The sequence below is a fragment of the Eumetopias jubatus genome, unplaced genomic scaffold (assembly GCF_037043125.1).
Source record: "Eumetopias jubatus isolate StellerSeaLion01/CBP00866 unplaced genomic scaffold, mEumJub1_p1.0 scaffold_7, whole genome shotgun sequence".
NCBI classification, from domain to species: domain Eukaryota; kingdom Metazoa; phylum Chordata; class Mammalia; order Carnivora; family Otariidae; genus Eumetopias; species Eumetopias jubatus.
In genome coordinates this window covers 84,654,352-84,667,106 of record NW_028274813.1, presented here as the reverse complement: position 1 = coordinate 84,667,106, position 12,755 = coordinate 84,654,352, and the positions used below count along the sequence as shown (strand labels likewise).

The 12,755-nt window shown below is 51.4% G+C and overlaps 1 protein-coding gene across 6 annotated transcripts in view; it reads right to left on the bottom strand.

Moving 5' to 3' along the window:
* STARD9 (StAR related lipid transfer domain containing 9) overlaps positions 1-12,755 on the bottom strand; it is a 136,572-nt gene that overhangs the window by 28,595 nt on the left and 95,222 nt on the right. For 4 of the 6 annotated variants that reach the window (XM_028094441.2, XM_088024744.1, XM_088024745.1 and 1 more), the window contains exons 21-22: positions 439-10,677; positions 55-252 (exon numbers count right to left, since the gene is read on the bottom strand). In XM_028094441.2, coding sequence (XP_027950242.2) covers positions 55-252; positions 439-10,677 — 10,437 coding nt within the window. Of the gene's footprint in view, positions 1-54; positions 253-438; positions 10,678-12,137; positions 12,604-12,755 lie in introns of all 6 variants that reach the window. The other 2 variants (XM_088024748.1, XM_088024747.1) reach the window with 2 other exon arrangements.

The following is a 12,755-nucleotide window of genomic DNA, read 5'->3' as shown; positions in this document are numbered from 1 at the left end:
TCTCACCCTATAGACAACCTGCTCTCTGCGGGGTTCTGGGTCCACCCTTCTTACCTGGTGGTCTCCACAACATCCTTCCTCAGTTGCTGCAGGTACTCTCGGCGCCTGCTGGGTAGGTCAGGGTCCCGGGTGGGGAGATCTCTGTTGGGCAGGAGGCTCACTTGCTTCTGGGGACCGAGGTTCCGTGTCCAGTGGAAGTTCTGAAGTCGTTCAGCCCGCTCTCTCCGGAGGGTCTCAATGGTTTGTTTTTGCCTGAGACAAAATGTGATTGATTCACCTAAGCTGGCCCTGAATGCCCCTCTCCATCTTAAGATCTACCTCTGATCCCCAGAAGATCCCAGAGCTTAGCAGGGGAAAAAGGGACAGCCAGCTATTAGCCTTCTCTGATTCTCTTTCAGCCCACCTCTTGCCCTACCCCACCAGGCTGGGGGCCCTTACCGGGCATAGAGCTCCTCCCAGGCAGACCGCACAGGCTCTTCAGCAGCGAGCGCCTCCCCTGTCCCATTCTGTAGCACCTGCAGCAGGGCATCTGCCTCCCCAAAGCCGTGGTGCAGTTTCGCTTCTGTGAGTTCCATGCTGAGTGAGAGGTTCTGGGCCCCAACTTGCAGGGGGATTGGCTCCCTCTGGGACCACTGAGGATCCTGGCTCTGGTCGTCAGGAGGTTGTAGGGTCTTCTGTCCCTGATCTCCAGAGCTCATATCACATCTGGTCCCCAGTGACTCCATCACACCTAGCCCCCCAGGAGAGCCATCCTGAACCCCATGCCAATGAGTAAATTTGTTATGCAATGGGAAGTCCCTCAGGCCGTGATGCTGGGGCTCAGGGGCCATGCACACCTGGGAACCAGAACACAGCAGCACCTCAGACTGGCAGGCGTTGGTCGGGCCTAAAGTGGAACCCTGGAGCCCTGCTCTATCGGTCAACTCAGAGACAGGGCAGGGGCTGAGGGGCTGGAGGCCTCCCCTTGAAGGCGAGAAGTCCAGAGTGGGCTGTGGCTCCATCGGAGATGCTGAACTCTCACCCCCATTTTCTGTCTTGCTCTGCCATTGACTTGGCCCCCTACTCCTCACTGGGCCAGACCCCAAGGAAGCCAGGTCCTCCGGCACAAAGCCATCAGCCAGCCTCTGGCCCCTGCTCCTCAGTGAGGGTGGTGGCAGTCCACTTTGGACCAAGGTGGTAGTCCTGGGCTGAAGCTGCAGAGGCGGCTGCTCTAACAAACAGACTTGGAGTTTCGGGCTCTGTGGTGGGCTGCCTGGCGAGCTTACCTCAAGGAATGACCTGCCATCACTCCTTTCTAAGGGACGCTTGCCCTCCCCACACAGAGCCCCCACTCTCTGGGAGCCACCTGACTCCTCAGTGGTTTGAGAATGATTATCCACTGGAGGCCTGGAGGTGTCAAGGAGAAGGTCTGGGCTGGAGACAAGCTCCTGGTGGCCTTCAAGAGGACAAGCTGAGGTGGCTGTGAGTGACAAAGAGTCTGCAGGGAACCCCAACCCCTGGGTGCTGGCACTAAGTGTGAGGATTGGGGAGGAGGCCCTCTCCACCAACAACATACCCATGGTGCCCAGCTCCGTCTCAACCTTAGGATCCCTGATGGACTCTGCAGCACTGGGGCAGGGCTCTGGGGATTGGGAGCCACTGAGGCTCGGGCTACCAACAGCCAGTCCAGAGGATTCCTCTGGCTGGGAGCTGGGAGGTAGGGAGGCATCAGGGGAAGCCTGAGGGCTCACAGAAGGGAGGTTCTGCCCAAAGTGAGCTTTCTGAAACCTCAAGTGGGATGGGGGTGCTGGAAGGCTCTGGGGCCTGCAGTGGGTGCTTTCTTCCTGAAGTTCTGAAGGTTCTGCCATTTTCCATGCTGTTTCCTCTGCCTCTATCTTCTGAAGCATCCCTGTGACACATCTCTGCTCTTGAGACATGGTGGGAATATCTGAGCCCAGCACTTCAAGGACCACATTGACCTCCTGAGGGTTGGCCTCTGGGGCCTGAAAGTGCAGAGGTGGTAAAGCCAGGTCAGTTTGGATACACTTGTCCATGGTGGTCTGAGTGCAGCCGTCTATCATAAGGGCCTGGGTCACCTCATCTGGGGTCTCCCTCTTGATGTTCTGTTCCTTTTCAGCCACACTTGGCTGTGAGAGACTCCCCAACAGCTCTGAGGTGCTGTGCAGCAGTTGTGAGAGGTGGAGAGACAGATTATGCATGCTGGTCCAGGAGACCAGACCAGAGACTGGCACTGCACTAGTTTCTGGCTGAGGAGAGGAGATGTCGGTAGAGCTCCAGCAGAGACTACACCCCAGGGTCTGTGTGCCCTGCTCCGAGGTGTCCATCCTGGACTGTCCCACAGGACCACCCGCCTCTGACGGATACAGCAGCATAATCTCATCCACTGGATCTGCAGCACTTCCTTCAGCCAAGAGGGGCTCACTCCTCAGCCAGCCTGCTTCATCAGGGGTGCCCGGGAACTGGGCTCTCTTGTCAGGACCCTTACTGGGGGTTGCTCCCTCAGGGCTGTTCAGGATGTGGAGGTTCCCCAAGGCACACAAGGAACCCCGTACTTCCGAGGTCTCATGTGAACCCTGGGCATTTCCAATGCTGTGTGGGCTCGACAGGTCCCGGGCATTGGCACAGCTGCTGAGGTGGGAATAGAGTGGAGAGTTCTGGCGTTCTAGGCCATTGTCCATGCTTGAACAATGGGCCATGTTTGATGGTATCAGGCCCTGGGGTGTCTGGCCAGAGGAGACATCCACTGCACTGCCAAACACATACTCCTTCCAGCCGATCTGCACAGGCCTCTCTGGACTGGAGGATAGGATATAGGGATTGATGTCACTGGAGTCAAAGTGTAACATTCCTTTGTCTGCTTTGGAACGCCACTTTTCTGGCCTGGCCTGGCCAACTGGTCTCTCTGGACTTTCCTGCCAGGCCTCTTCCAGGGTACTAGACGTCCAGCAGGTCATGAAATCAGGGGTTGGCATGCAAGAGAGAGCTGATGACCTTGGGTAAGGAGGAGTGGCAGGTTTCGGGGGCCAGTGATCAGCAGTGCTATTGTCCAAGTTAGATGAGGCTTTCTGACCACAGCCCTCAGCTTTCAGAGATGTTTTCACTGCTGAATTACCTGAGAAATAGTCCCTGGGATGTGGAAACCACAATATGTTAGGCTCCCGTGTATCTTCATCTGTGGGGGAAGGAGGCTCCACACTCATGTTCAGCTCCTGAAGAGACCGGGAAGAGCTAACCACAGAGAACTGTGGTCTAAGGGAGGACCTAGAGTGTTTGGAGCCAGAGACGACTGCAATCACAGGAAGTGAGCACCCATTGTGGGGAGCCAGCTGCTTCCTGCCAGAGGCGGGCAGGCCAGGGCTCATGGGTATGGGCTGTGGGGCTCCACTTTGCCCCAAAGGCATGGTAGCTGAGTCTTTGAAGCCTGATGAGAGCATCTTAGATACAGAGGGCTCAGCTGCATGTGCTTCCTCTCTGCCTGCATCTCTAATCTGACAGCTGTCCAAGCTACCTTCCTGGGAAGGTTGAGAATTCCTGCCCTGGGCAGGTTCTTTACCACCACCCGAAACCTGGTATTTCTGCTGCTCTTCCTCCTCCCAGGGACTGTCAGCTTGGTGCCTGGAGATGTGTTTTAACTTTGCCACAAATTTGGCTTGGGGATCCAAGCCACTGTGACCTCTGGACTTAGTGGAAAGTTGTCGCTTTTCTGGAAGGCACTGGATTGCATTTCCTAGACATCCATGCTGTGGTTCCCCCAGAAGCTCACTCTCAAAAGACCCTTCACCTAAATCCAGGGTGTGTGGTCTCTCAGTTGTTGAAGGTGGTTCTGGCTTGGTTTGAGACTCTTGTGCATTCTGGCCACCTCCAGAGCTGTCCTGAAACATCCTCAGTGGCTCAGAGCACAAGCCTACAGAGGAAAGGGCAGCCTCAAGCTCTGTGCTGGCTTTCTTCTCAGCAATCTTTTTCTCAGGATCCTCTACTGACCTTGAGCTTCCACTAGCCCCTGAGTGACTCAGTGAATTTGTGCCCACATGAGAGGCAGAAGGGGATGTACCCCCTTGAGCCAGAGATAGGACAGCAGCAGAAGTAGAAGGCTCCCGAGTGCTGCTATCTGTTGGCCCAAATTCTCTGTGAATGCCCTTGGGCTCAAGGCCAGGTGCCAAGAGCACTTCAAGTTCCCCAGAGTAGCTCTCTCCTCTCTCATCCATCCCAAAGGCTCTGGAAGGCACTACGCAGGGCGGCTGGAGAGTGTGTGGGGCAGCCTTGGAACTCCCTTTTCCCAGGTCACCATCCTTATAACACAGTAAAGTGGAGGGTGGGGAGAAACAGGCAAGAGAAGCAGCGGGTTGAGGATTGCACAGATGTCGGCAAGGAGTTGTTCTGCTGTCTTCCTGCCCCCCAGATGGACTAAGAGTCCTGCTGCTTTCAATGTTCCCTAAGAAGACAACACAAAAGGAAGTCTGCTGTGGGCATCTGCACTGAGCCTCCTCCTGAACTTCTGCAGGACCTGGGCTAGGTCTTTGATCTGGCAATGAAGTCAGCCCGGGATGTTTGCTGCCAGCACTGCAGGCTTCTGCCAGCCCACAGCCAACAGTCTCCTTCCACTTCACACACTGCTGCAAGGGAGCTTCCGGTTCAATGCTCCTCAGGGCTCTAGGCAGTATGGTACCCTGTTTGGGACTTGCCCTCCCTTCTTCTAAGCCAGTGGAAGCCTCAAGGCACTGGGAGTAGTCTTGGGTACTCGCTGAGAGGCTGACAGAATTCTGAACGTCACAGGTCAAAAGCTGACTTTCAAAATAGGTTGTTTTTCCTCCCTGTGCAGCCACTAAGAAACTACCTGAACCTCCTCTACAAGTGGTATCTAGAATTCTAGGTTCTTGATGCGCTGGGCTGTGCTCCTGACCACCAGGGCACATGGCCTCTGCAGTGTCCCACAGACCTAACTGGCTTCCCCGACACGGAATCACACCAGGGTCATCATTAGGGGCCCAAGAAGATAAGGGAGCCACTACTTTCTTTGGTATTTCCCTCCTGTCTCCTACAGCTGTTGAAGGAAAACTGCCTGAGCCCACAGGATCAGAAGAGTAAGGTGTTCTGGTTGCTTTTTTCTTTTTCTCTCTGATTTCAGAACAAGAGTGACATACAAACTGTTCACCGGCTCCCAGAAAATGTCTCAGTTCTCCAGCACAATGGCTTTTGCCTAGAGTTGCGGCTACATGGGAGGAAGCCTGTGAGGGATGCTGTGGCCCTGTTTTAGCCTCCGTGTTGGGCGGATGTTGAAAGCTGTCTGCAGGGAGGGGTGTGGCCTGACGAACTTTCCTCTCATTAGTCAACAGATGTCCTGATTCAGCAAAGAGAGATGCCACCTGAAATCCTTGCGCTTCAGCCTCATTCCTCGTCCTGTCTGATACTAACTGGTCCCTTCGTGGACACTGAGACCTACCCAGGGCCCCTGAAGAACATTCAGGTCCTAATAAAGTCTCACAGTAAGGAAGAATTTTGCTTCCAGCCCCCAAGTCATGAAGCTGCCTTCCCTGGGCCTTTGCTTGTCTGATCTCCTCCAACACAGCCAGGCACATGGACATATGAGCACAGCGCTCTGGGTGAGGCACCCTTGGCAGGGACACAGGTGCTGAGAAAGTACCACTAGGAGAACCAAGGTCCTCGGCCTCCTTCTCTGCCTTCTGCCTCGCCTGCCGGCCTTGATTATTACCCTCTTCTAAGAGGCAGCAGGCCGCCTTTTCAAGTGGGCTAGAGACCCTGTTCAGGGAACTGGTTCTTTCTGTTCCTCTTTGTACAGCTGCCTCGGCTTCAGAATCAAAACCCTCTCTGGGACTCAAGCCCACTGAGATGCTTCTGAGGTCCCCTCCTTGGTCTTGGGTACTTGCTGATCTGTGGCCCTCTGCCCCCACAGGAATGCCCTCTGATACATGGGATTGACCATGAGATCCCATAGCCGTGGATATCACAGACCCACACCAAGCAGAGTGTGCCAAGGAGGAGCCCCCTCTAACATTTCCCTGAGGACTGTGGCTTCGGGGCTCTCCACTCTGATTCTGACTCCCTGCTCCAGTTACCAAGGGACTGTTAGGCATTCTCAACATTATGGGATCCAGCACAAAGTCAACCGAAGAGATGCCTACAGTATCACGTTCATGAAGATAGTCTCTTGGCAGCCTTGGACAATTCAAGGACAAGGTATTACTCAGGTCTCCATGAAGAACTGCAAAGGAGTCTGACTGGCTCAGCAACGGGTCAATCTCCTGGCTGGAAGATGTGTCCATACAATGCTGGCTTGGGCTAGGAAGTTTCTGAGTTGATGAGGCCACTGTGTTTTCCTCCTGTAGGCTCCCTCCTCTTCGCACAGCCATTTCCTCAACTCTGCCTTGAACTTTGGACTCCTCTTGCTTAGAACTACTTACACATTTGACAACTTGGCTTTCCCAAAAACTTTTCACAGTTTCCAGTTCCTCGAGACTTCCCAAGCCACAGGGCTGCCCTCTGGGGCTTGCGGATGCATTCCCCGCCTCGCCCTCCTTCTCAGAAGACATCTTGGCGCTCCGCTGCAATGGCAGAGCACTAGCCGATGCCTTGGTTCTTGGATCAGCACAGGTGTCTGCAAACTCTCTACAAGTTGTACATGTCCCTACTTCATCACATGTGTCCCAGGAGGGTCTTTCTAATACAGCTGGGTGAGTGTGTTCTTTTGCAAACTTAATGTCTTGTACACATTCCCTTGACTTGAAGGGGTACAAGGTGATTTTCTGGACCTGGGGACTTTTCCCAATGCTACTGTTAAGCTCCATTTCTCCAGCTTCGCTATCCCTAAAGGTAACATCATCTGTTTGTTTTGGAGAAGATGGCTGATCCTTCAAAGACAGGTGGTTTCCAAAGCTGCCTGGCCTTAGGACATGGTCAGCCATCTCCTGGTCCCTCAAGTCCTGAAATATAAACTCCTTACTGACTCCCAGTGTGTGGGAAGCATTTAGCTGCTTATTCTGCTTGGATTCAATTTCCAAGATGCCATTTTCCAGCTGTATTACACTCCTAATTAGCCTGGCCATTTCCTCAGCACTATTGACTCTCTTATTCTGTTTCTTTCTAGAAGGTTCTTCTTTGGGGCTTACCATTTCTTGTGAACTTCCAGGGCCCTTACATTCACTCAGGTTTTTTTCCTGAGAGCATGTAACTGACTGGAATCTTTCATATGCAGACTCTGCCTGTGGAAGCTTAAACTCTTTTGAGTTGCCTTTGGAATGGAGAGCTTTCCCAAGAAGACCAAATTCATTCTTCCTCTTACCCTTGTGGGCTGGACTCTCATCTGGGGCCATCATCTTTGAGCCACTTACTCTACGATGTACTGATCTGGACTGCAAAGAAATAGCAGTTTCCCCCAGCATGTCCTTGTCAAGGGCTAAATTGGTTTCATAGATGAAATCAGACCTGGCCCCAGAAGAAAACTGTCTGTTCATATCAAAGGCCTGAGTCTGTCTTAGGACTACATTGTGATCCTGCTCTTCTTCCTCATCTGCCTCAGACTCACAAATAAGGAGAGGCTTCCTAGACCTAGAATGCCTTGAATAAACATTGCAATAGGACTGTACAGTGGCCTTTTCTCCCTCCTTAAGCGCTGAAAGACTGTGTTTATTTAAAATTCCAACTTGATTTTCAAATTCACATACTTTTGTGCTAGTAGATGAAAGAAAATGTCTGTTCTGAGCAACAAAAAAATAAACTGAATTATGGCTTTCTTCTTCAATATTTCCAGGGCACTTTCCTCTTTCTCTGCTAACTTCCTTGGTGTTCAGATCAAATGGCCTCGTTGCTGTGACCTGCTGAGATGAGGCAATCTTGGAATTCTGGTTTTGTAACAGCACTGGCAAATTATTCTTCAAATAAACATTTTGGAGAACCTGACGGTCATGACCAAAGCCCCAGGCTTCTCTGGGGGGTGGGGAAGGCACTCTTGATTCTCTGCAAGCCGGGATCTCTAAGGCAGTTTCTGTCAGGGCATCTCGGCTTTTGGTCACATAGAATGTCTCCAAGGGAGGTGGCTCCAAGGAAGTCGGGAACGGATTCCAGGCAGCAGAGTGGGGGTACCACTTTGGACCTGATGGAAACACAAATGAAACACTTGGGTGCCTTCCAACCACTTCCCTGGAGCTCTCCTGATAGTCTACCTTCTCTTCCTGCAGGGGTGGGTAGCCACTGGGACTGAACTGCCCCTCCTGGCTTGCACTATTTGTCCTGAGAGGAGCCCAGCCCTGGGGCCAGTGGTTTCTTTTAGAGGCTATGGTGACATGACCGTGACAAGGGTTCTTCTGCAAAAAACATTCATCAGAGGAAGTCATCAGTCGAGGTTTCCCACTACTCTGAGAACACCCTTCCAAGCTGTTCTGCTTGACTTCACATGTTTCAGTCATGGAATTTGCTATCTTGTTCTCTGCTGCAAAAACTGGTGCACTTGTAGTTCCAGAAGTCAATGATTCTACATCTGCTGAGTAAGTTCCACTGTGACTCAGCTCTTTCTCTCTAGTTGTAAAGAAATCTGAAGTACCTTCTAACTCAGCACTCAAATTGTCCTGTTCTTTCTCTGCTCTCAAATGCCTAATTTTGGATAAATGGATAGGAAAGTTGCTGAAATCCAGACTGCTAGATACCCCAGAACCAACTGGCAATAGAGTATCTGTTTCTTTGCCAGAAGCTTGGGTCAAGGAGGCAGAGTCTTCTTCCAGGGAGGAGAAAGCTGGCCTGGGTTCTCTTATAGCCTCCAACACAGGATGGGACAGTTCAAGGAGGTACTTCTGCTGAAGGGCAGCCCAGTCCCTCTCATGGGCACTGCCTACATGAGTGAATGAGGCAGCAGAGGCAGCCAAAACACTTGACACAGTGGAGTTGTTGGATGCTTCAGAGTTGGCCTCCTGGGCTGTGTCAGGGATACCTCTGGACTGAAAGATGCCAGCAACTCGTGGCTGAAGAAGCCTGTAAGACCCCCAGAGTGACAGCCTGGATGTATCAGAAGCAGGGATTGTGTACACACTGCTTACGCGGCAGGGCAGCTCAGCACCATCTCCAGATAGTTTGGAGCTATAGGGCAGGAGTATTTCTGCCCCTGATGGCTTTAGTTCTTCCATATTTTGCCAGTGTCCAGGCCTCTCCCAACCACGGGGCTGAGATTCCTGGACATCTGGACTTGGACATAAAGAACCCATTATTCCTGAGGGGCTGCTGGAATTGATCTTAGAGTCACAGGAAAACCAGGAATCCATAGACAACAGAGGGCTCCCTCTTGAAAGTTGCAGGCCTTGGAGTGTATTTGCCTGTTCAGAGGAGCTTGCTCCTACCTCCGACTCAGGTTGCTCACAGTGGGGCTGGGGTGGGGGACCAAGGTAAAATGAACTGCTCATTGGCAGGATGGCATCCAGCTTGGTTCCTATTCCGTGGTTGATGGGACCAAGACTGGACATTGCCTCCTGGTCCACTGTGGGCAGACTGGAGGTCTGTAGGTGCCAGAAAGTCTCTGTGGGCATCTCATCAGCTGAACTGAAGAAAGGATCTTCTTGCTGATCTTCCCTCAGTTCCTCCTTGCCATCAATCAGGCTATCCAGAGAAAAGCTCCTATGAGTTTGGGTGAATAGTCCACTGTTTGAGGATGTGGTGAAGCCCCTCACAGAGGCGCTAGCTCTGGCCCTGCGGTGGCCATGGCCATTGGGAAGATAACTACTCCTTGGGCTGTCTGGTGGGCTTTCATACCCCTTCTCAGCCAGCGAGTCCTCAGATATTTGGCCGTCGTCACTTTCAGAGTTCTCTGGCTCTGGGAGATCCTGTTCCTTCCCCTGGGGGTCCTCTGGCTTCAGTGGTTCCATCAGGGCTTTGGCATAGACACAGGAGAGAGAATCCACTGAGTAACTGCTATCTGCATCAGATAAGTCACCATCGTTATCTCTTATATGGTCCACTCTTGGACTGAAATCTATAAGTGAGGATGTGGAGTCTGGGTCTCCCACACTGTGTTGTCCCCTCAAAGGGCTGCCATGAGGCAAACAAGAGGACTTTTTGGCAATGTCTTTGACCAGAACCCTCTGTTGCCTTTTTGATGCCCTGTTTGGAGGAGATGGTTTGGATTCCTTCCAGAAAGTCTTGGCTTCCTTTCTATGCCCAGATGCCTTTTTGGGTCTACAGGGACGTGAGGAACTGCAAAAGGCTCCCTTGGCAGGCCTGTGGGTCCCAAGGTTCCCTTCTTTTCGCCACTCTGCTCGTGTGTGGTCAGAGTCTGATAGTCCCCTACCCCTCCTGGTACAGGTGGAGGGGGTGAATGCATCTGGCTCATCCCTTGGCTTTAGCTTGTTAGCTGAATGATCCAGAGATGCTAAGCTCTGGGACACCATCCGACAGGGCTGCTTACCCACTCTTTCCATTTCCTGGATGCTGGCAAACTCAGAACCCACAGCAAGGCAGGTGCCTGAGGATAAGGCTCCTTTCCTTGCCAAGGCCCCCTTGGCAGTGCAGAGATACCCCTTGCCTGAGGAATAGAGGGCATTCTTACTGAAGTGTCCTGTCCTTGGAGGGTAAGAAGCAGCCTGGGGCAAATACTCTTCTGATAGAATTTTCTCTGATATTTGGTCCGTAGGGTCAGGCATAGGAGGTAACATGGTGGAGGGATCCCGATTCAGGAAAATACTGTGGAGAAAAGGAAAGCCATTTTAGAAAAGTAAAAGGCCCCTATTTCCTGCTCACAGAGGGAATATAAAGTCCCACTTATTTGCTCTGAAAGAGGTTAACAACTAGGCCAATGTCACTGTCCCCTCTAGCCTTTGAGGTCAGAGAAAAGCTCTACAGGTACAAAAGGCAACTGTGGACTACAGTCTTAGCTTCAAAGAGGCTCAGGTACACTCTGTTGCTCAATTTCTTTATCTTATAAAAAGATTGAACTGAATCTGAATCTAATCATGCCTTTAGGGAAAACTTCCATTAATAGGCAGTATGAAGAATCTAAATGACACTGCAAGGAATCAAACAGGCAAATCTATAAAGTGGCATCTTCTACAGAACTGATCCACTCTTAACAAATGATATGAAGAAATAAAAATGAAATAGAAAGTATTATTAAAAGGAACTTAAAAGACATAACCACATGCAGTGTGTGATTCCTACTTGGGTCTTAATTTGAACAACCAACTATAAATAGATATTTTTGAGGCAATAAGAGAAATCTGATATGGCCTAGGTTTTAGATTATATTGAATAACTGATCTTAATTTTGTTAGGTGAATAATGACAATGCGATTATAAGAAAAGTCATTGTATTTTAGAAATAACATGATGTCTAGGAGGGTGCTTTAAAAATACTTCATCAGAAAAAGGACAGAAAGGAGATTAATGCAAGCATAGTAAATCTTGGTAACTGCTGAATGTGGGAAATAGGCATACTATACTCTCAACTTAGTTTATGTTTGAAAAATTTTAATAAAAAGTCTAAAAAAAAAGCCTGACTAGTACTATGAAGACCAGAGAGGTGAGCAAACAACCAACAGACATGAACTGTATACATACTATGGGCAAGGCCCTGGGGTAGGCCTAGAGGATATAAAGAAGCAGACACAGTCCCCTACTCCATCCTCACCTTGACTGAAAGGAGTGGAGAAAAAAAAAACAAGGAAGATCCCAAATTGGACCTGGGAGTCAGAAAGGTAGTGTTCCACTCGCTTAAGGTCAGGAAGCTCACTTGAGGTGGCAGGACAGGCAGGAGGGAGACGGAGGAAGTCTGTGGGAACCGAGTCTGGTGTGAGGGGAGATGAGATAGAGGCAGTGGCAGGACAAACACAAGGAGATGTACGTGGATAGCCAGTGTCTAAAGAGCAGGTGAAAAATGAGGCTGAGATTCTCACTTTGAAGATATCACCAAAGCAGCAAGAGTTGCCACTCAGAATGGGAGAAGGTAAAAGCCTGAGTCTTAGAAGATCTCACCTACAGAGAAAGAAGAGCAGTCAAAAGAGGGAAAAAGTGGAGAAGAGAGGAGTAAGCAAATCTTTCCATTTCACAGACTGAGAAACTGAGGCCCTGGGAAGTAAAGAACACCACCTGAGCAACAAGGCAGTAAACCTCAGCCAATGACCCCAGGTGACCGCCGCTGGCTGTACCTGTGTAGCTGGGGCAAGTACCGGCTGCAGAGCCTTTGGAGGCTCAAAGAACTGTAACCTGTCCATCTGTTTCTATGTTGAGGCCCTGGGACCATGGCGTCAGTGCCAGGTACCCGGTATGGGGGCTTCTGGGTGCCGTCATCCTGGAGCCAGCACAACGCCTTGGGCTGCTCCAGTCCCTTCTGGGCCCCCAGCAGCCTCTGCTTCCTGATGATTCTCTCTAGCTGGAAGGAGGCCTTTCTTCGCCGGATGTCCCACTGTGCTGCCTGAAGTACGTTCCTGCGCCCAAGCTGCAGTCGCACCTCCCTCTTCTGGCTTTGGACCAGTGGGTTTAGCAGAGTCTCAGGATCTGCCTGAAGCCAAGCACCAGGTGGCACACAGGCCTCGAGTTCTTTCTCTACCACGTGGTCTTGCTGCTGCTGCAAGCCAGCCAGCCAGGTCTCTTCTCCGAGCAGCCACTGCTGGTCTGGGAACCAAAGACTCCCTGAGAGAAAGTCAGCACCTCCCTCCCTACCCGTGCAGCCTAGACTCAGACACCTCTGGCTGTGGCTGGACATGAATGGAGGGAAAGTGCTGGCCAGGGTGATGTGGTGGATGAGGGCTACCGGGCCCCCTTAC